Source organism: Zingiber officinale, chromosome 4A (assembly GCF_018446385.1).
Source record: "Zingiber officinale cultivar Zhangliang chromosome 4A, Zo_v1.1, whole genome shotgun sequence".
NCBI classification, from domain to species: domain Eukaryota; kingdom Viridiplantae; phylum Streptophyta; class Magnoliopsida; order Zingiberales; family Zingiberaceae; genus Zingiber; species Zingiber officinale.
Window position 1 is genome coordinate 16770474 of NC_055992.1, and position 25910 is coordinate 16796383.

The 25910-nt window shown below is 35.9% G+C and overlaps 1 protein-coding gene across 1 annotated transcript; it reads left to right on the plus strand.

Moving 5' to 3' along the window:
• The first annotated feature begins 7479 nt into the window (after positions 1 to 7479).
• On the plus strand, positions 7480 to 9440 carry LOC121973176 (probable WRKY transcription factor 9). The gene is made up of 5 exons (XM_042524752.1): positions 7480 to 7787; positions 7867 to 8004; positions 8093 to 8446; positions 8516 to 8629; positions 8732 to 9440. The coding sequence occupies exons 1-5, from the start codon at positions 7602 to 7604 to the stop codon at positions 9215 to 9217; spliced, it is 1278 nt and encodes a 425-aa protein (XP_042380686.1). The 5' UTR covers positions 7480 to 7601; the 3' UTR covers positions 9218 to 9440.
• Positions 9441 to 25910: the final 16470 nt, after the last annotated feature.

Here is a 25910-nt window from a genome sequence, read left to right on the forward strand (position 1 = left end):
AAGCTTTGGTGCTTTGAGGTCGTGTATGCTTGCAAGGTTGAGCCCGACCTCGTGTGATGCTCGCGAGGCTGTATTTGCTTATGAGGTTATTGTGCTTTCAAGCCTATTATGCTAGTGCACCCGACTAACCTTGCAATATTTATTTGTTGATATTATGTGTATGTTCCATGTATATTTGGATTTTTAGAACAATATTGTTGTGTGTGTGTGTGTGTGTGTGTGTGTGTGTGTTATTTTGATTGCCCAATTAAAGTTTTCCATTATCATATATGCTAATTGTGATGTTTGATAATTAGACTAAGTTAGAGATACAATGATTCCTATTCAATTGCAATTAGTTTCATGAAACCTAAAAAATATCTCGTTCTTCTAATCTAATCATAGGAGAAACTCTTACAAGATATTTAGATTTCCAACATTTACCTTGGAAAAACATGCTTAGTTTTATGAGACCTAAATGATTTAAATATGAGTATGCTTAGTTTGGTATGATTATAATCATGTTAAAAATTTTATTTTCATTAGGATATAATGTATATGAATAAAGCTTGGATGTATAATAGGTTCGACAATGGATTTATCAGTCAAGAATATTTTGCTGGGGTTGAAGAGTTTGTGAACTTCGCTAAGTCTCATTCAGAATACATGAATGGTGTTGAGTTAACATATCCATGTAATCAACATAGATGTAGAAATACATCTTTCCGTGATGAGGATACAGTGAAAACACATTTATGTAGGTGTGAGTTTGTTCCAAATTATTACAACTAGTATTGTCATGGAGAGTCGTATGTATTTGACCAAATTGGGCCTTTTGTTGCTTCGTCATCCTGCTCAATTGCTCTAGAGGAATCATCAAGGCCTGTGAATGCAATGCAATCAATGGTCTACGACACAATAAATGCATATGATCAATCGAATATAGAGGAAACATCTACGCTCAAAGTTTAAAAAATGTATAACATGTTAAAGACTAGTGATTGTGGAAAGATATTCCTTTTGGCCATTCTCACCTATCAGCTACTATAAGATTACTGAACATGAAGATAGAACATCATTTCTCTGAATGATGTTACGATGACATGTATCAATTGATGTTAGAGTCGCTCCTTGCTGATACCTGCATTATTGATAGCATCTACAATACAAAGAAATTGATTAGAGATTTGAGTTTGCTAATAGAGAAGATTCATTGTTGTATCAAAACTGCATGATCTTTTGGAATAAAGATAGTGAACTGATGGAATGCAGAATGTGTAATCACCCTCGTTATAAGCAAAGTAGTCACATGCTTGGCATGAAGAAGAAAAATATTCCTTTGAAAGCCATGTATTACTTCCCATTAACTGCTAGATTCCAATGCTTGTATGTATCTATCGAAATAGCAAGCCACATCAGGTGGCATCAAAATCATGTACACAATAGATATATATTGTGTCATTCTTGTGGTTTCCTTCTTTGCAATAAAATCACGGCATCAAAATCATGTACACAATAGATATATAATGTGTCATTCTTGTGGTTTCCTTCTTTGCAATAAAATCACGTAATGTGAGACTTGAACTTTCCGCATAATGGATTTCAGCTATTTGGAAGCTATGGATATTAATATTCATCTTGGCTATTTATATTAACACAATATAACTTACCTTTATGGATGTGTATGAAAGACAAATTCATGTTTCTTAATGTTCTTATTCCAAGTTCTCAAAATCCAAAAGGGTAAATAGATATTTTTTATAACCTTTGATTGCAGAGCTGAATAATTTATGGAATGTAAGGTTGGAGACTTACGATATTACAAGTAAATCAAATTTTACAATGCATGCTACTTTGTTATGGATGCTTAGTGATTTTTCAGCATACTCAATATTGTCAAGATGGAGCACGATTGACAAGTTAGCATGCCTATATTGCATGAGGGGTTCTGATGTATTTTCATTGCCTTGTAGCGGAAAGATTTCCTGGTTTGATAATCATCTTACATTTTTACCAATTGATCACTCATTTAAGCGAAATAAGAAAATTTTTAAAAGGAATGAAACGGTCAGGAAACTTTCTCTGGTGTGAAAGTTAGGTGAAGGAGTTCTTGATGAAATTGACAACTATGAATTTCTACTAGTATATTAGGATGGTCCTAATGACATAAATAAGTACATTGTTTGAGTGAACAAGTGTGATTAGAAGAAAAGAAGCATATTTTGGGAGTTGTCATATTGGAAGTATTTACTCAATCAACATAATTTAGATATAATACATGTTGAGAAAAATTTCTTCTATAACATCTTAAATACTATGATGAATGCTCATGGGAAAACAAAAGATACAATAAAATCATGTGAGGAATTAAAAGAATTAGTAAGTAGATCTGAGTTGCATGAGAATGAAACAACTAATAAATATCAAAAGGCTTGTTATACATTAGACAAAGAAGGTAAATAGCCATTATGTACTTGGCTAAAAACAATCAAATTTTCTGATTAATATGCCTCAAATATGCCTCCTTGTGTGGATACGAATTGATTAAAAATGTTTGGATTAAAGAGTCATGATTGTCATATGTTTATGAAAATACTAATTCCAATAGCTTTTTATGGCCTATTTCCTTAAAAATGTTTGGCAAATATTTATAGAATTAAATATATTTTTCAGAGATTTGACTTTCAGGGTTATTATGACATTTGATATGCTTTGGTTTTAGACAGACACTCCAATAATACTCTGTAAGCTTAAGCGCATGTTCTCACCTAGTTTTTTTTTTTATTCAATGGAGCATCTATCTATTTATTTACCTTATGAGCATAACTATGATTCTGTGCAATACAGATAGATGTACCAATATGAAAGATTTTTTTAAAAAATAAAGGATAATATTTGTAACAAAATAAAAATTGAGGGATCAATATGTAATACATATTTGGTTGAAGAAGTAACTTTTCCTTCTGCTCTTATTATTCTACTAATAATGTCAAATTAGACATCGTAAGTGTCCACGAAATTTCAATGATAATCAACCAGTTAATCTAGAGATGCTTTCTATTTTTTAAAGTTTTTTTGGTAAGAAAATGGGTGCAACTGTTTCTAGACAGTTAAATGAATAAGAATATCATGCTACTAGGACATATATACTCTTATATATACATAGCTTTTCGTATATTTGACATGTTATCTAATATGTCTTTAAATTACCTTTTTTGACAGATTGTACAAACAACAACTACACCTACAAAATTCATCAATAAGTGTAAATGAGGTAGATCACAAGTTAGAGAATGAATTTGCATTTTGATTTCAAATTTATATAAGTTAGTGATTAAATTATTTATTACAATGCAATTGCATTATATATATATATATATAAAATTTATATCATAACTACTGTTATAGATGAACGATCATAGAATATTAAATGTACAAGATGAAAAACTAAAAAATCTTGCATCAGGACCTCTCCATAACATAACAATCTACTCAAATTATTATATTAATGGATTCAGATTTCACATGTCCCAATACTATTCACAAAGACTTGAGTATAATCTAGTGTTTGCATAAAAGGGTTCACAAATAACAATGATACTCAATTTAATTATTATGGTAGACTTGAGGAAATCATGAAGGTTGAGTATCCTGTTTTACCTTTAAAAATGTATGTATTATTTAGATGTTCATGATATCATTCAACTCCAAGAACAAATACCAGAATACATTGTTTTTACAATTTAGTTGAGGTTACAAGTTTGAACCTTTCATCTTTGAGTACAAGCTGGTCAAGTATTTTATCTTGAGTACCTAACGAAGAGAAGAAAACCTAGTGAATGGTTAACAGTGTGTCAAATAAAGCTTCGATCAACCATAGAAATATCAAACACCAAAATCATGATGCATATCAAAATGAAGAAGTTGAGATACACTCAGTTGATTCAAAAATACAATCGACATTACAATTACTTATAAATGTTAGTGTCACTTACGAGGAAATGGATAATGGAGAGATGTCTAGTAGTGAGGAGGTTGATGTACCAATAGAGTCTAATGATGAGAACTTATAAAATGTTAATTTAGTTGATTCAGAATGATATTAGGTGATTAAAAATTAGTAACAATGTCATAGTATATTGTATGATTTTTTTTAAATTTTTTTCATCTCTCTAGTTAGAAGACATTGTTATTTCAAATGTGTATATCTTATACTATGATTTTACATATATAGTCATGCTACTAGCACATAGAACAAATGACAACCAAATTATTTTGAAGGTTGTTGGTGACTGGTAAATATTTATATATTTAGTAATTATTTCAGTACTTAATCTTTTTTTTATTTATCACACATATCTCATATATGTTATTTTTCCATGTAGCTTTGTCCCAGATGCTCATCAGGTCACAGACTACATATCCAAGAGGTTTAAAGAACGATTGTCCTTATCTGGTACTACATGGAGGCTTGTAGACCTAGACATGATCCTATTAGTGTAATTTTTGGTAAATATTTTGAATATAAAACGTATTTTGTAGTTTAAAATTAATATGATACTAATTCTTAAAATATATTATTACATAAGAGGTATATTTGAGAGGATGGACATGAGATTGATTTTAAAAAAAATGGAACAACTACTGCTCTAAACTATATAGAGACATATTATATAAGTGGAGGCAGAGGGGCACCAAGCCATTCGAGGTACATGATGCAATTTGGGAGGCTTGAAGAACCATTTGGGTTGCCCAGTATTGGCAGTCCAATTCAACGATTGCTCAAGGCAATCACAATTCAAAGTTTGTTGGGTCGAGCATCAAATCCACAAAACATATTGCTAGATCCTGTTCTATCTTGGAGCATGCATCTAACTTGGTAAGTTTAAAATTAAGTTATATAAAATTTTTTTACATATGTTTTTTATTAGTTTTAATGTACTTGTACTCTCTGTATGCAGGCTGCTAAATTACAGAGACATGCCACTTGTTGGGAGGTTTTTAACAAGATTCATAAGAAGAATGATGGATCATTTGTCGATCGACATTCCTTAGAAATTAATGTAATAATACTAACTTTCATAAATATATTCGTAGACTTTATATGGAGGTTAGTAAAGTCATTATTTTGACACAGGAAACAATGCCCACTAGAGTTGCACGAACATCTTAGTATGGTGGCAGAGGGAAAGAGGTCATAATCTCTTTCCATCGATGAGGTAAATGACATTTATTATGATGTCATCAGTAGAAGGAAGAAGACCTCCCTCTATAGGTTTGACTCTCAGGCCAAAGTTGTCTTTGACTGGATGGGGGCTCTAGGGATCAAGGGTCGTCCTAATTTCTCCTCCTCATCTAGTGAGGTACAAATATTACGAGAGGAAAATCAAGATTTGCAGACTTGACTCGTCATTAGAGGAGCCGATGGTTAAAGGGGACGCAGAGGTACGAGAAATGCGTGAACGATAGGCTCAAATTGAGGAGATAGTCCGCTATATGCAAGTGTTCGTAGTAGCATTCACTCCAGATTCACAGATGTCACACCCGTATCGTTTGGAGTTTCAAGAAGCCGAGGACCCCGAGTATTCCTCTGCTGAGTAGATCATTTTGAGGTATGCTATCTTTTATCTTAGTTTTTCATTTTCTCTGTATTTCAATCAAAAATATTGCTATTATTTTTTAAAAATTATATGCATCTCTAATTGTATTATAATTTTTTAGGATTATTTTCAGATATTGTATATTTCTATTATCATATATATTCAAATATCTAAAATTTAAAGTGAGATATGTTTTTTTATGTTGTATTATATTTTCATCAAGATGTCTTTTATGGATGATATAAACTCTGTGCCCAAATTTTGGATGTATTATTCAATAGATTCTATTAATTTTGGATGTTATCATTTTTTTATATGGATTGTATTGTTTAAGTTGATATGGATATTTGTTAATATAATTTTGTGTTGTAAGCTTGTTGATATGGATTATATTATGATTTTGCTGTGAAAATTATTGTTTGTGATAATTTGTATTTGATTATATTTGGATGTAAATAGGAAAAATGGATAAAATTCAAGAAGTTTTTTAAAATGAAGATCGATATGTTTCATTTATCGAATTAATGACGGATATTAACTTTCCGTCACTAATGTGTTTATGGGATCTAAATTCCGTTCAAGATATTAGCGATGGATAATAACTTACAGTTGTTAATTAGCGACGTATTTATTAAAATATGTCGTTAATTAGCTTACGAGATATATATATATATATATAATCATCGCTATTTTTAGTGACGATGTTGTATATTCCATTGCAAAAATGTCAACGACGGAATATATTCCATCACTGATCTGATACTCATTGCATAGCGACATATTAGCGACGGATTAACGATGGAATTTGTTTGTCACTAAACTAAACGTTGTATTTTTTTAGTGTATGAAATTATTTTTTTCTTCGGAGTCATTTTATTTATTTTCATTCGCACTTCCGTTAAAAATAAAATAAAATAAAATAATTAAATTGACTTGGAGGACTTCAAATTAATTTTATTAAAAAATTATGTTTTAAATCACACGAACAACAATGGAACCTTCTCCAGCAACGGAAAGAAAAAAAAAAACCCCTCTCTCAGTGCAATGAATAAAGAGATCCAAAATAAAGAAGTTCGGTTACAAGGTGAGTTATTTCATTTGAACTAATTTAAGCATTACTTAAGATACAGACAAAGAGATCTTTTTGTCAGAATTTTAAAAGTGCGTGTCGAAAATGAATACAATCAAAAGATAACTATGAAACTCCTCGAAACATTAGCATTTGGACAACGGTGAATTTCTAAACTAATACTTTAACCTTCAATACTGGTAGCTGGCGGGCGTTTTCAAGGAAAAAAAAATTCCTTCCACTTCTAACCATTTGACAATAGATTATAAATTATAAATCGATCCTGTAATTTACCTTCACTCTTTGGCTCTTTGCAATCTCAGTCATGGGCTGCTTCAGGTAGTTATATATTCTTGCTCAGCATAAACTATGCATATATATTATTCTGCATGACGACAGGTCCAGTTCTGACTCTCGGGAATAGAGAATGCATTGACTAACATAACTAAACCTCGATCCCAAGGTTTGGGATTGAGTGGCGACCCACACTAATCATTATATATCTATCCCAATAAATTCAACCTAGCTAGCTCAATCAATACGCCAAGGATCATGTGTGAAAGATAATTAACCAGAGTAAAGCAACGTGAGTTTTAAGCCAAAACATCATCTTCATCATCATCATCATCATCAACAACAACAACAAGGTGGTGGTCGCGAGAAGACTTTTGAAAATCGATCGGCGAAGATAACGACGTCAGCCCTCGGATTAGCAAAATTGTAAATCTGGTGGCCAAAGGTTTCGTAGAATTGATAGTTGATTATTATAAAAACAATGGAAAGCAGCAGCTAGCTAGCGTGTGAGAAGTCCTTCTCTCTTTTTTTGAATACGCTTTGCGCATTGACTCCACCGCCTCGGGAACGTCAAGACACAGAAAAAGTTGGGCATCGATCGACGACAAGGTCATTGTTACCGTGAAGAAGAAGAAGAACAACAAGTAGAGAAGGGAAGAATGCATATAGATCTGTCCTTGGACACAGCTGATCATCGGTCGACGGGCGAGGATAAAGATGAGGAGGAGTCGCGACGGGGGCAAGGAGAAGATAAAGACGAGGAGGAGGCGAAGCAGAAGGGGAAGGGACATGCGAGTTCAGGAAAGGGATCCGCCGGCGACGACCGCCATTCGATCGAGGATGAGGTGAGTTTTGAATGATAATTAATTAATCAATTAATCTGTTTAATTTTTGAAAGGTACCTGGATGTGGATCTTAATCCAGTTGGGGATTCTGCAAGCGGAGATGGAACGCATGAAGGCGGAGAACAAGATACTGAAAGAGGTCATCGAGAGGACCTTCAGAGACTATCAAGAGCTGCAGGCGAAGTTGTCGGGATTCCAGCAGCAAAATCATCAACCAGTATTATCCACTAATAATTTCTATCTATCTATCCAGTTTTAATTATTCCATAATTCGATAATAATTATTAATTAATTGCCAAATTTAGGAGCAGCAAGTTTGTCTTTCTCTCGGAGGGGATCAGAGCAGCAGCTTCCCGGAGCAGAAGAAGTCGTCGGCCGAGAGCAAAGAAACCAAGCGACTGGAAGATGACAAGGAGTTGACTTTATCTTTGAGCTTGCAAACCTATGCCGACGACGATCCAGATCAACTAGAGGCCGAAGAAGCTGCTGATCAGGATAAAGTCAAAGAGACGTCGACGCCGATGAGCAACTGGCCTGCGCCGCCGCCGCCGCCGCCGCGATATGCCAATCCGGAGCCGTCCCAAGTCGCGACCCAAAGCATCAACCCGGCCACTAGAAAAACTAGAGTTTCCGTTCGAGCACGGTGCCAAGGACCTACGGTGAGTGCATGAATATATATGACTGTTTTTCCATCCGCTCAATTAGATAGAGTGCATGCTAATTCCCAGATGAACGACGGCTGTCAATGGAGGAAATACGGCCAGAAGGTCGCGAAGGGCAATCCGTGCCCCCGGGCTTACTACCGATGCACCGTCGCGCCGGGGTGCCCGGTGAGGAAGCAGGTAATTTATTCGGAAATTTATTTCGGTCACTAATTAGCTCCATTGAGTTTATCGAATTAAGGCATTGCATGTCTATTTGCCTTTTTTGTGTAACAAATGCAGGTGCAGAGGTGTCTGGAGGACATGTCGATATTGGTGACGACCTACGAAGGGACGCACAACCACCCCTTGCCGGTCGGCGCCACCGCCCTAGCTTCCACCGCCACCTCGGCGGCGGCTAATTTCCTGCTACCCAACGACGCTAATCCATCTTCCTACCTGAACCCTTACTTGGGGCACAACCCATCTTTTTCTTCTTCCTCCATGATCAGCAGCTTCGCTAATCCGATCGGCAGCTTTTCCGGCGCGGCTACACCGGGATCATCCGGCCAGCATCAAGTACTTCCTTCCGGTGTAAAGTACCCATGGGCCATGCCCTACCTCTCGAGCAATTACAGTCCTCACTTTGGTGGCGGAAATCCTTGGCTCTCGAGTAAGGATGAGAGGTCCACGCCTGAAAATGTTGCGGCGGCGGCGGCGGCGGCCATTAGCTCATTCATCGAGAAGGAGAGCGGTGGAGGGCGCAAGGATGGGGAGAGCAGTGCGTGAGCAAGTAGAAGATCTCAGTAGAGATCAAAGATACACAGGTATATACACAATTAGACTTGATTGATCGAGCAGTGCGGAGAATTATTGTTCCCTACATCTTTCATTGTTGTTCTTGTTGCATACTGTTCCATAGGGTAATGTAGGTAGTTCCTTAATTTTTGCATTTATTCTCAAAACAATTTTGAGCATATATTCCTAGCTACATGATCATTAATAATTTCGTCGTCAAGAAGTTTGGCATATATTGATCAATGATTGACTTTTATCTTTACATCAATGGAAAGCAAACTTGACATTGATCAACAATTGTAGAATGATTAACTATCAATTATAAGTTGATCTCATAATTTATCTTTTTTCAGATAATTTGAGAATTAATGCTAGTGATTAAGTTTCCTTAGTGTTTGATGAATGCAATTATGTAATTAACTATCTTAAATGATAAGTGATGATCGACATAGTGTTCAAAAAAAGAATCTTGAATGATTATTTAGTATGGTTATAGAGAAAAGATAACGTATGAGGCTACAATTAATATTGACCATGTGTTGCTCAATGGCAAGTGAATAGCCATATTTAATAGTGTGGTGCATGGGCTCGTGCTAAACGCGACGACCTTGGTACCTTGGTCAACGTAGCTAGCTTGCATGAGCACATACCCCAATGTTGCCCATATTTTGATAGTATAGTTTATTAAGTTAAGAATTCAAATGATTTATAATTCATTTGATTAAAAAAAATAGATAGCTATCCAAACAAACAAGAGGTTGATGCATCATGATTCACGGACAAGTGCCGGAAAAATGAGGTTATTGTCATGGATGCACGTTCTCTCTGTATATAGAATCATGATTTAATAGATTTAGAGGTCTTTTAGCTACATAGAAGATTATATCTTTGAGTAAGCAAATGCATCACTCCACCAATCGCCATTTAGATTCTTGTATAGGAGATTCTTAGTTTAGCTCCACACAAGTAGAAAAATTGTGTCTTAGATGATATGGTTGAGATTTGAAGAACAAATGCAATCATGGTGTAGCACTAGCTAGCTAGGTTAAGAATTCCCGTTAGTCATGATTCTTTATCATCTCATATTATTGGCAATATATATCTAACTTAGCTCTTGAATAGCAAATTATATATTACAGTAGTCATCTAATTTGGTGATATAAGATGATTGAATAATATGAAAATTACTTATGTGAAAGGTTTTGTAAAATTAATAGCGCATTTTAAGATATTGGATAGTCATGATGCACACTTTGATTAAGACTAATCTTAATCTATATATCTAAATTGATCAAAAGATCTCTAGATATGAGATTAGAGAAGAGTTTAATTGATTAAGTACATTACTAATATTTATTACCAATATTTCTAGGAGTCAAATAAGCCACATGTATGGTGATCGATGAAAAACTTATGTGGAATCGAACTGGTCACATCTAGAATGGGTCAATTTGAAAAATTGAATATATGATATAAACTAAAAATAATAATAAATAAAAAAACCACATGTACAAAAATTGTATCTTTGGTATTTTAATACATATATTCTGGTGGTCCCATTGTAGTGTCAGTAGGTGGTCTATATGGGGATATAACCGTGCTGGTGGAATAAATTTGGTCTGTCGGTATGTCTTCAGCTAGACCTCTTAAGCAAGGATATTCCATTTCACAATTGGCTGCAACGAGCTCACATTCCCCACCATCTTTTGCTGCGAAATGATTTATCCATTCATCCTCGGAGTCAGAATAGTTATCCCAGATTGGTTGGTGGGTTGACAAGGTGAATAAATATTGGATGTAGTCCAAATGGAAATCGTCGTCCCTCTTATAATTAAGAGTGGGTTCCATGGACTGCGGTACAGAGGCCCATGACTTGTAGTCGTTGCATGGTCCTGCTCATAATTATTAAGGGAGGAGGAGTCATCCTGTACTAGGATTGCAATTGTCTCGTGTGGCATTAGAAGAGCAAAAATATCTGCCGACGTGAAATGACCAAGTTGTTGTGAGGTCGAAGGTTGAGTATCTTTCATAGGGACATCCGAAGAACTGAATCCTTTATCTCCGCGATCAGTATAGCTTAAGTGGGGTACCTCATATACTTCCAGAAAAGCTATCTTTCGAGGATTAGTTGCACAATATTTTGTTGCGGATGGATATAAATAGGTATGTTAGTGCGGTTAAATAAAAGGACTTGAACTTCACCTTGATAATCGGAATCAATAACACCAGCACCAACTTCTACTTCGCTGTTCTATGCCAAACCAGAGCGGGAGGCCAGTCTGATTCAATGCGAAGTCCTGTATGGACTAGTTCCCGTCCATTTGGTTCAATAATTACCGTATGGCAAGCTGCTATGTCAAGTCCAGCGAATCCCGTCGTCTGTCGTTGCGGTAGTACTGCATGTTGTGAAATTTTGTTAACAAGAATATGTGGTTCAGTTTGCGAAGAGTACCGAGTTTCATTGTCAGTGATTTGTTTTCCTTTGTCATCATAGTCTTCATGCTCAGCATAGTACTCTTCTGCTATTCCGATAATAGGCATAAATTCCTGGCTTGGTCTGAATAAGGACCGTCAAAATTTCTTGGACTTCATCATCTTTTTATTGTAAACAGGCTACTCTGTTGGTTGTGCAACAACATAGTTATTGAAGCTTAGAGAAATTCATCCATCCATCATTGTTTGGCTATGGACTTCAGATGGTTGCATTGGAATACTCATTTGGGTGGAATTAATTACCCAATTGAGGCCTTGTAAATGCCTTGTTGAAAGACTTCGTCTAGGGAGGGCGTTGACTCCATTGGAAGTCAAGTAATCTACCACACCCTGTACTTCATAAGCAAAGCCAACATTACGGGCGTTTGAAAGCCTACCTACTAATCCTCTCGTAATTAAGAGGTTAGCTTCACTATTTTGCCATGCTTCATATCCTCTGGTGAGACAATTGATAAAAAATAACTAAAACTAACTAATCTTAATTCATTTCAATTGAAATAATAGAAATTACTTTAATTTAAAAAAATATGGTTAATTAAAATTTAATGAAGAGTTAATTAAACACTAGTCTCTTTAATTTTTACTGTTTATATATATACATTTAGCCTAAATACTATATCCTAAATTTTAAACCCTAAAAAAATAATACTAGATTCTCATAGATAGGTGTGCAACATAATATATATAAAGAGAGAAAGGTGTTACACTACACGTCGCCCCGTGTACGACGATGTCCATGACTCACTGAGAAATCAGGATGCCTAGATTAATTCTAGACCCCCTGACTCACTTTCGAGCACCCAACTCACTTATGAACGTCCCGACTCACTCAGTCACCTACGATAGTCACACACGGTGAGTCGAACATTATATCAAAATCCATTTTATATACACACACGATTATGTTCTCTTGAGCACCCCCTCCTGGGTGATGTTGTGTGCGCCTGAGGGGGACCTCACACTACAACAGTCAACGATGCATGTAGTGTGGGTCCCCCCTTAGGCACACACGGTGTCCCCCTCTCTATATATGTACCTATACTTACCTTATGGTGCTTACTTTGTGAGCACCAAACATATTTTTATAACTTAGACTTTAAATTTTAAGGTTTACAATTTGATTTATAGTATTAAAACTAAAGAAAAAATATAATGAAGTTGCTTCATTAGATGAAATATCTTGGCTAGACTCAATATTGAAATTATTTCTTGATTTAATTTCTTCATATACTTCATCAACTTCAGTTACTTCGTATATTTCTCGATGTTGAACATTTTATACTACCTTCCAATGGCCTCCATGCTTTATATCATTTAAATAATAAACTTGACTTGCTTGGTCGACCAAAATGAATGAGTCATCAGTGTACTATGTTTTAGAAGTGTTAATACATAAGAGATTAAACTCTTCAACCAATTATAATTTTAGGATTACATTCGAACTATTCATACAAGAATAATTGTACTTTATACATAAAAGAGTAAAATAGTTTAACAACATTCTTCAACACTCTAAAAAATTTTAAATTATTACCATCAGCAGATGATGGTACGCTAACCCCACTATTCTGAGTAATTTTGCAAGAATCACGAGATCTTGTATGGTATCGAATACCATTTACAATGCAGACATCATATGGTTGAACTTTAACATCAGGTCCTATTTCTAAATAGTACAACTCATTTGTAATATCTGAATTTGTTAAATTTTTTAGCTTTATCATTTTATCTCTAAACCACGATGAAAAATCTCTCTCATAATATTGCAGAATTTGATTTGGACTTTATGTGACAGAAGTTGTAAATGTTCACTGCATAAATAAATATTTAAATTATAATTTTATAATAAAATATAAATAATAAAATTACATAATGTAAAAATTTACTTTTTATATCGGTCAACTTCTTTACAATTGTCGAGAATATACCAATGTGCTTTCTTAATTATACAAAGTCAAAGGCAATTTCTGTTGGGATTTTCGGGCCGCGAAAATCATTTTTTCGCGTCGCGCAAACCCCGAAAGCCCCTAGCCAATGGATCCGTGCAAAGAAAAAGTTTGAAAACATACGAATACAAGTTTCTACCTAGATCTACACTTAGATCTACAAAAGAAAAGTTATACCTTTGAAGCGAAGCCTTTGCCCTTGGCTTGGGACTTTCCCTTGCCTTTGGGCTTGCCCTTGCCCTTATGTTTCTGAACCATCAGAACAGTGTTGGGCTTAGCCTTCTTAAGGTTCAGCTCAGCAGTTCGCAACATACTAAGCAGCTCGGGCAGTGGCTTGTCAATCTCGTTCATATTGTAGTTTAGAACGAACTGACTATAGCTATCCGGTAAGGATTGCAAGATCAGATCAATGGCCAGCTCTTGGCCAAGTGGGAACCCTAACCTTTGTAGGTTCTCTATGTACCCAATCATTTTGAGTACATATGGGCCTACAGGAGCCTCGTCTAACATCTTGCACTGAAACAGTGCCCTTAAGATCTCAAATCTCTCATGCCTCGCTTGACCTTGATACAGTTGACGAAGATGTTCAACCATATCGTAAGCGCCCATTAACTCGTGTTGCTTCTGAAGCTCAGAGTTCATGGTCGCGAGCATTAGACAAGACACATCTAATGCGTCATCTTGATGCTTCTTGAAAGCATCTCGATCAGCTCGCAGGGCAGTGGCAGGAGGAGCCTCCGGAATGGGCTGCTCCAGAACGTACAATTTATGTTCCTGAGTGAGAACTATTCTCAGGTTCCTGTACCAGTCCAGGAAGTTTGCTCCGTTGAGCTTGTCCTTCTCGAGGATAGATCGCAGGGAGAAGGTGTTCGTATTCGACATCATGGTAATCTACAACAGAAATAATGCAGAAATAAGTATCATATTCTTAATCATTTAATTAGGCCTTTAACTAAATGATGCTCACACTGAATTCTATAATTCATGTGGGACAAGATCCACATCATACTAACTCTTGAATTAGCTTTGGCTAATACGCCCAAGACTTAGTATGATCGGTAGGTAACTAATTATCAATTACATCTCTATGCAACTCTTGTTTATAGGATAAAATCCGCATTTATATTAAAACTCGAGTTAGTTTTGGCTAATACGCCCAAGAGTTAATATAAACGTGATTTTGACTTATCTACCAACCATTGGATAATGCCTATAGTTAAACTTGATCCAATTGAGTTAACTAGTTACTCAATCTAATTGAGTTGTACTCACCCATGCGTTGATAGGTGGGACCAAAATTGTCCCTCCGTACCCTACCAAGATAGTATGTGTTGCTCTGCTTTGGCAGATTCAACAACAACATGTGATCGAGGTAGTGGTAGGTATCACGACATGGTAGGCATTACGAGTTGACGCGATTTAGATCTAATCTAAATGATGATGCGTATCATATACTCGATAGATATAATCTAATCGAAGGGTGCATCATGTGTACAACTTAGATCTAATCTAATCGTTAGGCACTAATTAATTACTTAATTAACTAGCATGCATCACATACACACAAAAGCAATTAATTAAATAATTTTGTGATTATGTCATGACCCTACTACGATCTTCTCAAGCCAATGAGAAGATCGGATAGTCAACCTAAGGTCAACAGCTTCTCAAGCACCTTCCTTTTGACCACCTTGTGTTGCTCGCGCCCTCCTCGTAACTCCGTCTCGAGTGGACCTTCCACCGCTTCAAAATTTACATTACATTTTGAAACTCGAGTTACATTTGAGTCTAAATCTAATTTACAACAAGAATAAAAGAGAAAGGCACGACGCGCAGGTCGCGAAAAAAATAAAATACAACACGCACATCACATCACGGCACGCAGGCCGTATTATGAATTACAACACAAATTATCCAATCGAATTGGGTCTTTAGGCCATGACTATCACAAAAATAATATATAATTCAAAATTATATATTTCTATAATTTTCTATAATTTTTACAATTTTTATGAGTACAATTTCCCGGCGGTTCCGTTTAGCGGTTTTCGGGCGCAATCGCGGAACGAATCCCCTTGCGAGGCCAGGGGCAACGCCCCTACCCGCGATCTAACCATCGCGAGAGTTCCATTGCGATCTAACAGCGCCTTAGCCCGCTGTCCCAAAAAGTTTTGGGGCGAAACTTGGCCGTTTTGGAAAATTCTTCTCGGTAGTCGAAGCCTACAAGTATCGAAACACTTGTGCTTCGCTTCTACGAGAAAAATACCCATAAAAACTATAAAAATCATAAATTTACAGAATATTACAGAACTGAAAAGTTTTCATAAAACACAAAATAAACTCGTATTCGTCTTCGCATGTGGCTCTGATACCACTGTTGGGATTTTCGGACCGTGAAAATCGCTTTTTCGCGTCGCGGAAACCCCGAAAGCCCCTAGCCAACGGATCCGTGCAAAGAAAAAGTTTGAAAACATATGAATACGAGTTTCTACCTAGATCTACACTTAGATCTACAAAAGAAAAGTTATACTTTTGAAGCGAAGCCCTTTGCGTTCCCGCTCGTCCAAACGGTGCCGAATCTCGAGAGTATCAAAATAGATACCCCTCTAGAAGTATCCACACGGACACGTAGGTGGAGAAAAAACCACACAAAAGGGTGTGCTAGCACCTTGTGTGGTTCGGCCAAGTTGAGGAGGAGAGGGAGAGGGAGAGCTAGAGGAAGAAGATGGAGTGAATGTGTCATGAATGAAATGAATCCAATTCATTCCCCATAAGTGGTCGGCCACAATCACAAGGTGTAACCCCCATCCTCATTAAATGTAGCCATTAAAGAGAATAGCTTTGTAACCCCCATGAGGTGGCACACTTTGATGATGTGGCACATCATCATTAGTCCTCCTAATGCCAAATCACTAATGATGTGGCAAATAGTCAAGTCAAACTTGACTCTTCCTCTTCCTCTCAAGTCAAGTCAAACTTGACCAAATCTCTCCCATGGTTGATCTAATCCAACCATTTGATTCAAGCCAACTTAATATAATGGATCTAATCCATTTAATTAAATTGATTCAATGAGTCATAATCTAAATTAGACTCATTAAACACATGAATCAACTTGAGTCTAACTCAATTAGCCCAATTAGGATTACTCTTAATCCAATTTGATTCATCAAATGAATCTAATCCTCTTGGTTCATCATATGAACCTAATCTCCATCTAATTGTCCTTAGTGTGTGACCCTATAGGTTCTTGTAACGTTGGCAATGCCCTAAATCCATTTAGGGGCATAAGTAATGAGCGGTATCTAGCAACACATCATTACTACCCAAGTTACAAGAATGTTGAGATCCAACATCAACTTGTGACTACTAATTGTGACTCCTCACAATATATGACAAGTGTCCTTCTATCCTAGACATCTAGATTGATCAATATGAGGCATAGACCATGTCATCCTCTAATCAATCTAAATCTTGAACTCCAAGTAGACTCACTAAATCAAATGAGCTCAATATCCTATATTGACTCATTTGGGCATGACCATGCACTTCGTGGTCTCACTCTATCAAGAATATCGATGTCGCTCCCGTCATATAGGAGGGATAGATCCCATCTACATCACTCACATCCCTCTGCATAATTCGTTACATACCCAGTAATCGCCTTTATAGTCCACCCAGTTACGGGTGATGTTTGACGAAACCAAAGTACATAACTCCTTATGTAGGGAACTATGGTGACTTCAGGTCTAAGGACTAGTAGTCATACTAATAGCCACATGAGAAAGTATATAACACTCATATAACGATCCATGATACTTTCTCATGGCGGGTCATTCAGTATACATTCTCTAATGCATACCCATGTGTTAACTTGATATCTCTATATCCATGACTTGTGAGATCAAGTCATCGAGTTGACCTACATGCTAGTCTTATTGCATTAACATTGTCCCTGAATGTTAATACTCGACTAGGAATGATTAAGAGTAGTGTTCCCTATATCATCTCACTATCGATTCAACCAATCGATTGATATAGGTAAGAACCTTCTACTCAAGGACGTTATTATACTTAGTTTATTTGGCACCAATACAAGTAAGTATAATAACTAAAAACCAAATGCCTTTATTTATATAGAATATGATACAACAAGTCCAAAATACAATCATCAAATGATTGGCTCTAGGGCTCTAGCTAACAATTTCAGATTATGTTGGTTGCCAAACACTCTAGTTTGTTGTGAGAAAACACTTAACTTGCATGCTACTGGTTGAACATCTTTATTTCATTCTGGCCTACTAAATCTGGTCTTAATTTGACTCATATATAAAGAATTGAAAGACACAGCCTTATTTATAATCCACCCCTCTACAATAGATCCTTCAAGTCTTGTTTCATTATAAATTTATTTTTTTATTTTGTCCAAATATTGTTCAAAGGTGTACATTTATTGTGACGAAATAGGTCCAACTAACATGGCTTCACGGGATAAATGAACTGTCAAATGAACTATAATGTCAAAAAATATTAGAGGCAATATTCATTCCATCTTACACAATATGAAGACTATTTCTGCTTCTATTTTATATAAGTCTGCTATGTGTAAATATCTTGCAGTTATATTTTGAAAAAGAATCACATAACTCAATTAGTGTGCCACATATGCCTTTTAAAAAAAATTACATACAACCACCAGAAATATTCTTTGCAACAAGACATGACAATTATGTGATTTTAGTCCATGTAACTTTTCATCATTTGAACTGTCAAATGAACTATAATGTCAAAAAATATTAGAGGCAATATTCATTCCATCTTACACACTATGAAGACTATTTCTGTTTCCATTTTATATAAGTCTTCTATGTGTAAATATCTTGCAGTTATATTTTGAAAAAGAATCACATAACTCAATTAGTGTGTCACATGTCTTTTAAAAAAAATTTTACATACAACCACCAGAAATATTCTTTGCAACAAGACATGACAATTATGTGATTTTAGTCCATGTAACTTTTCATCATTTGCATTCACATTTCTAGATATATTAGTAGTATATCCATTATGAAACTTTACAGATTTTAAAAATTGACAACATTTACGCCTTTATTCTAATGTCAATGTGTAACTTGCATATGATTTACTAAATTTGTTTCTTACTCTCTTTAAATGCAATTCACTTCTAATCCTCATATCCTACAAGTCTAACCGTACTTTAAATGTATCCTTTGACTTTTCATCTATATTTAATAATGTGTCAACCCAAGCATCATATATGTTTTTTTTTCAATATGTGTCACATCTAAATTATATGTCAACTTTAAATCTGGTCAATACTTTAACTCAAAAATATAAACTTTTTTACTCAATTTAATTTATATCATCCAAAGATCAATACTATTTTTTACTAGAATGCTTATTGAATGTCACATGGGGTAATACATCTAACTTTGCTAAAATCTCATAATCACAAAATCTTCGTGGTGGTCATTCTTATTCAATCTTTCCATTGAAATTCTTATTTCTATGCCATGGATGTTGCAAATTCAAGAATCGACGGTGGCATGTGTAGTATATTTTACTCCGTAATCTTTGAGATTTAGTTTTAGTTACACATACTATAGGATCGGTGAGCACGTGAGAGGAGGAGGAGGAGGAGGGGGGGGGGGAGGGTGAATCACGTATATTTTAAAAATAGCCCTTTTTTAAAACTTCAGAAAAAGTGTAGTGAAAAAGCTAAATACAAGTGAAAAACACAAGACTCAGTCGGTTAATTGATTCGAAGTCTTTAGTGACTCTTACTCCAAGACCCACGATCCCTCTGATCGTGTCAATGGAAAATCCACTAGAATCCTTTTTTGGAACCGTCGGAAGAGTGAATCGAGTACAAGAATGAAGAGAAGTGTAACAACCCTACACTTCCCCTATATAGCCATTAAAATAAAATAAATAAAATTTGTTACCCAATATGAAAAGAAGAACCTAAAGTGAGCTCAAGTGTTGGGCAGAGCGGCGTCGTAGTAGGATTATAGTGCAGTAGATGTCTTGAGAGCAATAGAGATTAAGCATAGAAGTTGTGTTCAATGCATTGTTCGACAACTTTTTTCATAGATCATCTGACAAGCCTCCTTCCCTTGGAGGCGCCTCCGGTAGATCTAATCCTTACCAAAGACAGCGACTCTTATTCGCGCGGAGGTGCCTCTTTCTCACTAGAGACTTCTCGGTTCACTGAGGCTTTATCCTTCACGACCACAACCCTTATCCACGCAGGGAGGCACCTCCATTCACCTAAGGCGCCTCCATGCCTTCTGCAACTGAGGCACCTCCTTACCAATGAGGAGCCTCCGCACCTCCAGCATAGAGGTTTCGGCCAACTTCTCCGAGGCTCTGCCAATCCAACAAAAGCACCTATGGTGAACAATATCTGAGGTTCCTTTTTCTTCTAACTCCTACAGAGACATGTTAGTGCATAGAAAAAAAATAATAGAACCTGCAAAATAGACTTAGCCCAATTTATAAGCATTATTAATTATATCATGTCCTTCAGACCAAGATCAAGTTTTAGTCTCAGTTTAGACTTCCAAAATTGATTTAAGTTGGACCAGTGCCTAAAGTCCCTAATTGGAACTCGTCCTCACTAGATCACTTTCCTCTAGTGACTTACCTTACTTACCATACAAAATCACTTGATTCTCTTTAACCCACTAGGTTTTTCTGCCAATTGTCAGGTCCACATATCTAACTGGACTTTGGTCAACTATCAGGTCCCGCAGACTCATCTAGACTTCCTACTATATATCATGTCCTCCAGACCTATATGGGCTTTCCACTAGCTATCAGGTCCAACAAACCTAGCTGGATTTCAGCCTGGTGTCAGATCCTCTAGACTCATCAAGTCCTACATACTTGGTAACAGGGTTAGATAATATAACATCTAACTTTAATCTATTAGTCATTCATCAAAACCTAAGTTTGATCATTGGTGCTAATTGCACTAACACATACTAGACAAACTTTATAACCCTTTGTGCTCCATCTAGATATCATTCCATATACTAGAAAGTCATGCATGATCTACATTACAACAACATATAATTGAAATACTTATTCAGTCGATACATCAAATGCTTCCACTCCATCATCCCATAGCTCATTTAGTTCATTAATCAAAGGTAGTAAGCATACATCTATCTCTTTCCCAGGTGATTTAGGCCTAGGAATTAAAAAAACATAATCAAATATGATGACTTCATCATTTTCCATGGTGGTAAATTATTATTCACAAGTATAACAGACCACATGCTATAAGCATTTGACATGTTTTTGTATGTACCAAAGTTAGTTTCAATGTTGATCAACCAAGTCAAGTTATGTCTTATGTGTTTGATGAATTGTGTCTAAGTGTGCAGGAATTTAGGAACACATGAGTTGAGTAGAAGATGCAGCGAGAGAGAAGGATAGCACGGGAATGGAGCTGACGAGCTAAGTGTTGGATCGAAAGCGCTAGAGGGGGGTGAATAGCGCTCGTGGCTTTCACGCGTTTCGGATTCGGAGAACGAATGAGTAATAAGCAGTGGAATTAAAAGAAAAGCAATCGTGAACATAAGTTATTTACTTGGTTCGGAGCCTAGGGCGACTCCTACTCCAAGGCCCACTCTCGTTGAACGTTTACGTTGGGCAACAACTATAATAACGTTTAAAGATTACAACTTTAAATTACAATATGCTGAATAAAGAATACCAACAAAAAAGAAGAAGAACGTTAGCCGTCAGTTGTCGGAGTAGTAGGGCATTGTTTGAGTGTTCGGAGCAGCGTACACGTGCACAGTTGGTTCTGTTCGAGATTGATGATTAGGCTGCTTCCCGAGACTCCTTTTTATAGGCTCTGTAAGACTAATCCAGATCCCCAAGTCTCGGGATCATGTTTGACCCGAGGTGGATCGGTCGACCGATCCCCGGTTCGGTCGACTGATCAGGCGATCTCCTCCTATCTGATCCGCCCGATCCGTTTACTCCGCTTCGATATGGTTAAGTCTTATCCCCGGTTCGGTTGATCGAAAATCCGGTTCGGTCGACCGATCCCCTACTCGAGCCCGGTCTACTCGCTGGAAGTCTGATCAACTGCTTTGGGGGCTCGGTCGACCGATAACCCGGTTCGATCGACCGATCCCGGTCAATTCTAACCCTGCACAAAAATTGTTAGAAATGTTCTCCTGCAAAACAGAGTTAGAATATAGCAGATAGTATATAAGTAAATAAATTAACAGTCTTCGGACTATCCAGTTCTGACTTCGAATTTTTGACCGGAAGCCCTAGGTCGAACCGACACCTACTGTTCCCTCTTCCAGGGAACGCGTCCTCACCTACTCCACTCAGGAGAAGTTACCGTTTGCCAGTTCGGTCCTCCAGACTGACTGGACTTTTGCTCAGCGCTCAAATCTTCCGGTCTTCATGTTGGACGCCCGCTCCATGACTCGTCCAGACTTCCACCTGGTTCGCGACACTAGGATTTCCACCTAGAGTTACCGCCCCTTAGGATTTCTACCCGAAGACTCCGACCTGCCAAGACTTTCCGCCTAGGGTTAACACCCCCTATGACCTAGGGTTACCGCCCCTTAGGGTTTTCCACCTGCCTAACCGTAGCTAGGACTTTTGCCTAAGTATACTTAGGACTTTCCTGAAAAACTCAATCAACATATTAGATAACAACACACCTTAACTTTGAATCCTTTTGCCATTATCAAAACTCTGGTTCGATCGTCGGATACTTCCCGCATCAACAATCTCCCCCCTTTTGATTATGGCAACAAAAATTCAAAGTTAAGTACAATAATGTTATAAAGAATTTTCAAAGAATAATACAAGCACGATAGTATATTTTAAGTACAGTAAGTGAAGAACTCCCCCTTAATAAAAAATCCTCTTTAATTTTTTTTGAATTTTCTTATACTCTCCCCCTTTGCCATATCAAAATTTTCCTTATACTCTCTTTAGGTACAGTAAGTGACTATTGACTTTAGCTCAAAAGACATTAGTACAACTTAGTTTTTTTTTAAAAAAAAAATTAGACTTAGAAAATTTTAGTTTGTCACAAAATCCTCTTAGCTGATACTTAAGGAAAACAAATATGTAAAATATTAAAACACTTAGCTTTTGGTAGATAAAGTTTCCTTGTAACACTTTTTAGCTAAGTGAAAGAGTTTTATTATAAGTTTAAGAAGACTTTTGAAAAATACTTAGCCAAAGTTTGAAAATTTTTTTTGCAAGAATATTTAGCTAAGGAAAGTTTTATTTTGAAAAGTAATTTAGCTAAAAAGTTTGAAAAACATAGATGAGTTTTAACAGAAAAAAAATTTGATTTAAAGCTCCTTGATTTAAATAATTTTAGCTAAGGCTACTCCCACATAGAAACATCAAGGATTCCTATAGTCCAAGCATAAGTAATTTTAATTCCTTAGTCGCATGTCTAACCATTTGCTACTAGCTGTTCACCTAGAGGGTAACAGTTTTCACTTGGTTAGTCAAGTTAAGTTAGTGATCCAATTAGATTGACTATGACAGGATTACTTAACTTGATTAATGTATTTTGGGTATTTAACGCTCAGACTTATATCGATGCACTGACATAAACATTCTTAAGTCCATGCAGTACCCTATGCATCTCACATCGTTCTAAGTAGTTTCAAATACAAGTAAGTTAGTCCTAGTGTGCTTGTAAGATGCTCTGGCTGAAACTAGGGGTACATGATTTCTAGGGGGTAAAATCCTAGGCTAAACCAGATTTAAAAGACTAACAAAATTTGGAATTTTGAAAAATCTTTTTCTTAAGATTTTAAAACAAAAAAAATATTGTGAAAGATGAGTTCTATTCTACTAAGCACATCCCTATTTGTCTTTTAAGTGAACTGAACTCAAGTCCAGGTAAGAGCTTTGTGAATATGTCAGCTAGGTTTGATTTTGACTCAACATAGTTAAGTACAATATCACCCTTAGCTACGTGATCCCTTACAAAGTGGTGCTTTACTTCTATATGTTTAGTCCTTGAGTGGTGAATTGAGTTTTTTGTTAGATTAATTGAACTTATATTATCAATTGAAATTTTTGTTTTATGATATTCTAGTTGATAGTCTTTAAGGGTATGCATCATCCATAACAATTGAGATGTGCATTCACCTAGGACTATATATTCAGCTTCAGTGGTAGATAAAGCAACACAATGTTGTTTTATACTTGACCAACTTACTATGCACTGACCTAGAAATTGACAGCTACCACTTGTGCTTTTTCTATCTAACTTACACCAGGCATAGTCTAAGTCAGAGTAATCAGTTAGGTCAAGGGTGCAAGATCTAGGGTACCATAGTCCTACATTTAGGGTTCCCTTAATATGCCTAAGGATTCTTTTGACAAAGGTTAAGTGAGACTCTTTGCACAAGATTGGTATCTTGCACACATACCTACTGCGAAAAGAATGTCTGGTTGGCTCGTAGTTAGGTACAGTAGACTCCCTATCGCACTTCGATAGTATTTCAAGTCTACTGGTTTACCTTCTAAGTCTGAGTCAATTTTAATATAAGTAGTCATTGGTGTATTAATATTTTTTGAGTTTTCCATTCCAAATTTTCTAACTAATTCCTTAGCATATTTAGTTTGATAAATATAAATTTCATCTTTGGTTTGTTTAATTTGTAAACCTAGAAAGAAGTTAAGTTCACCAACTAGACTCATTTCAAACTCATTTTCCATTAATTTTGTAAATTCTTTTAGAAATTTAGAATTAGTTGAGCCAAATATTATATCATCTACGTAAATTTGGGCTATAAAAATATCTTTTTCAAAGATTTTTACAAAAAGGGTTGGATCTATTTGACCTTGGTTGAACCCTTTTGATATTAGATAATTAGACAGATGTTCATACCAAACCCTAGGTGCTTGTTTTAGTCCATATAGGGCCTTTTTTAGTTTAAAGACATGATTTGGTTGTTCTAAGTCTTTAAATCCTGGGGGTCGACCTATATATACCTCTTCTTTAATGAATCCGTTTAAAAATACGGATTTTACATCCATTTGATATAGCTTGAATCCCTTGTGTGCTACATAGGCCAGCAACATCCTAATGGATTCAAGTCTGGCTACTGGGGCATAAGTCTCATCATAGGCTAACCCTTCTAATTGATTGAACCATTTAGCTACTAACCTATCTTTGTTTCTAATTATTTCGCCTTGATCATTTAATTTGTTTCTAAAAACCCATTTAGTATCAATTATGGTTTTGTTAATGGGTTTAAGTACTAATTCCCAAACCTGAATTCTTTCAAATTGGGTCAACTCTTCTTGCATTGCTAAGGTCCAATTTGGGTCTGGTAGGGCTTCATCTATAGTTTTGGGTTCAATTTTGGAAATAAGGGTTATTTGGCTTAGGTTCCTATAAGAGGACCTAGTTCTGACTCCTAGAGTTGGATCACCCAAAATTTGGTCAGATGGGTGATTGGTGCTTGTTCTTGTTGGTATTATACTTGGGTTAGTAATTGGTTCTTCAGATTCATTAAGTTCAGGTTGAATTTCGTCATCATCTTCTGTATTTCTTGAGTTAACATTTTCTATATTATTATTTTCCTTTATTATATTGGATGATTTATTTTCTTCATCAAATATTACATTTGTTGTTTCTTCAACTTTTAAGGTATTTTTGTTGTAAACTCTATATGCTCTACTAGTTGTTGAGTACCCTAAAAATATTCCTGGGTTTGTTTTTGATGAAAATTTCCCTAAGTAGTCTTTAGTGTTTAAAATAAATACTTTGCACCCAAACACTTTTAAATAGTTTAAATTAGGAATTTTATTATAGTATATTTCATAGGGTGTTTTATTCTGAAATTTGTTAATTAACATCTTATTTTGTATATAACAGGCTGTATTTATTACTTCAGCCCAGAATTGATTAGATAACTTGTATTCGTTTAACATGGTCCTAGCGGCTTCTTGTAGGGTTCTATTTTTACGTTCTACTAGACCATTTTGTTGGGGGGTCCTAGGGCAAGAATATTCATGCTTATATCCATTAAGTTCACAAAATTCAATAAAGTTATGATTTTCAAATTCTCCCCCATGGTCACTTCTAATTCTTTTTATCTGAGTATCTTTTTTATTTTCTATTAATTTACAAAGGATTTTAAATACTTCAAAGGTTTCATCTTTAGTTTTTAAAAATTTTACCCAAGTAAATCTTGAGTAGTCATCGA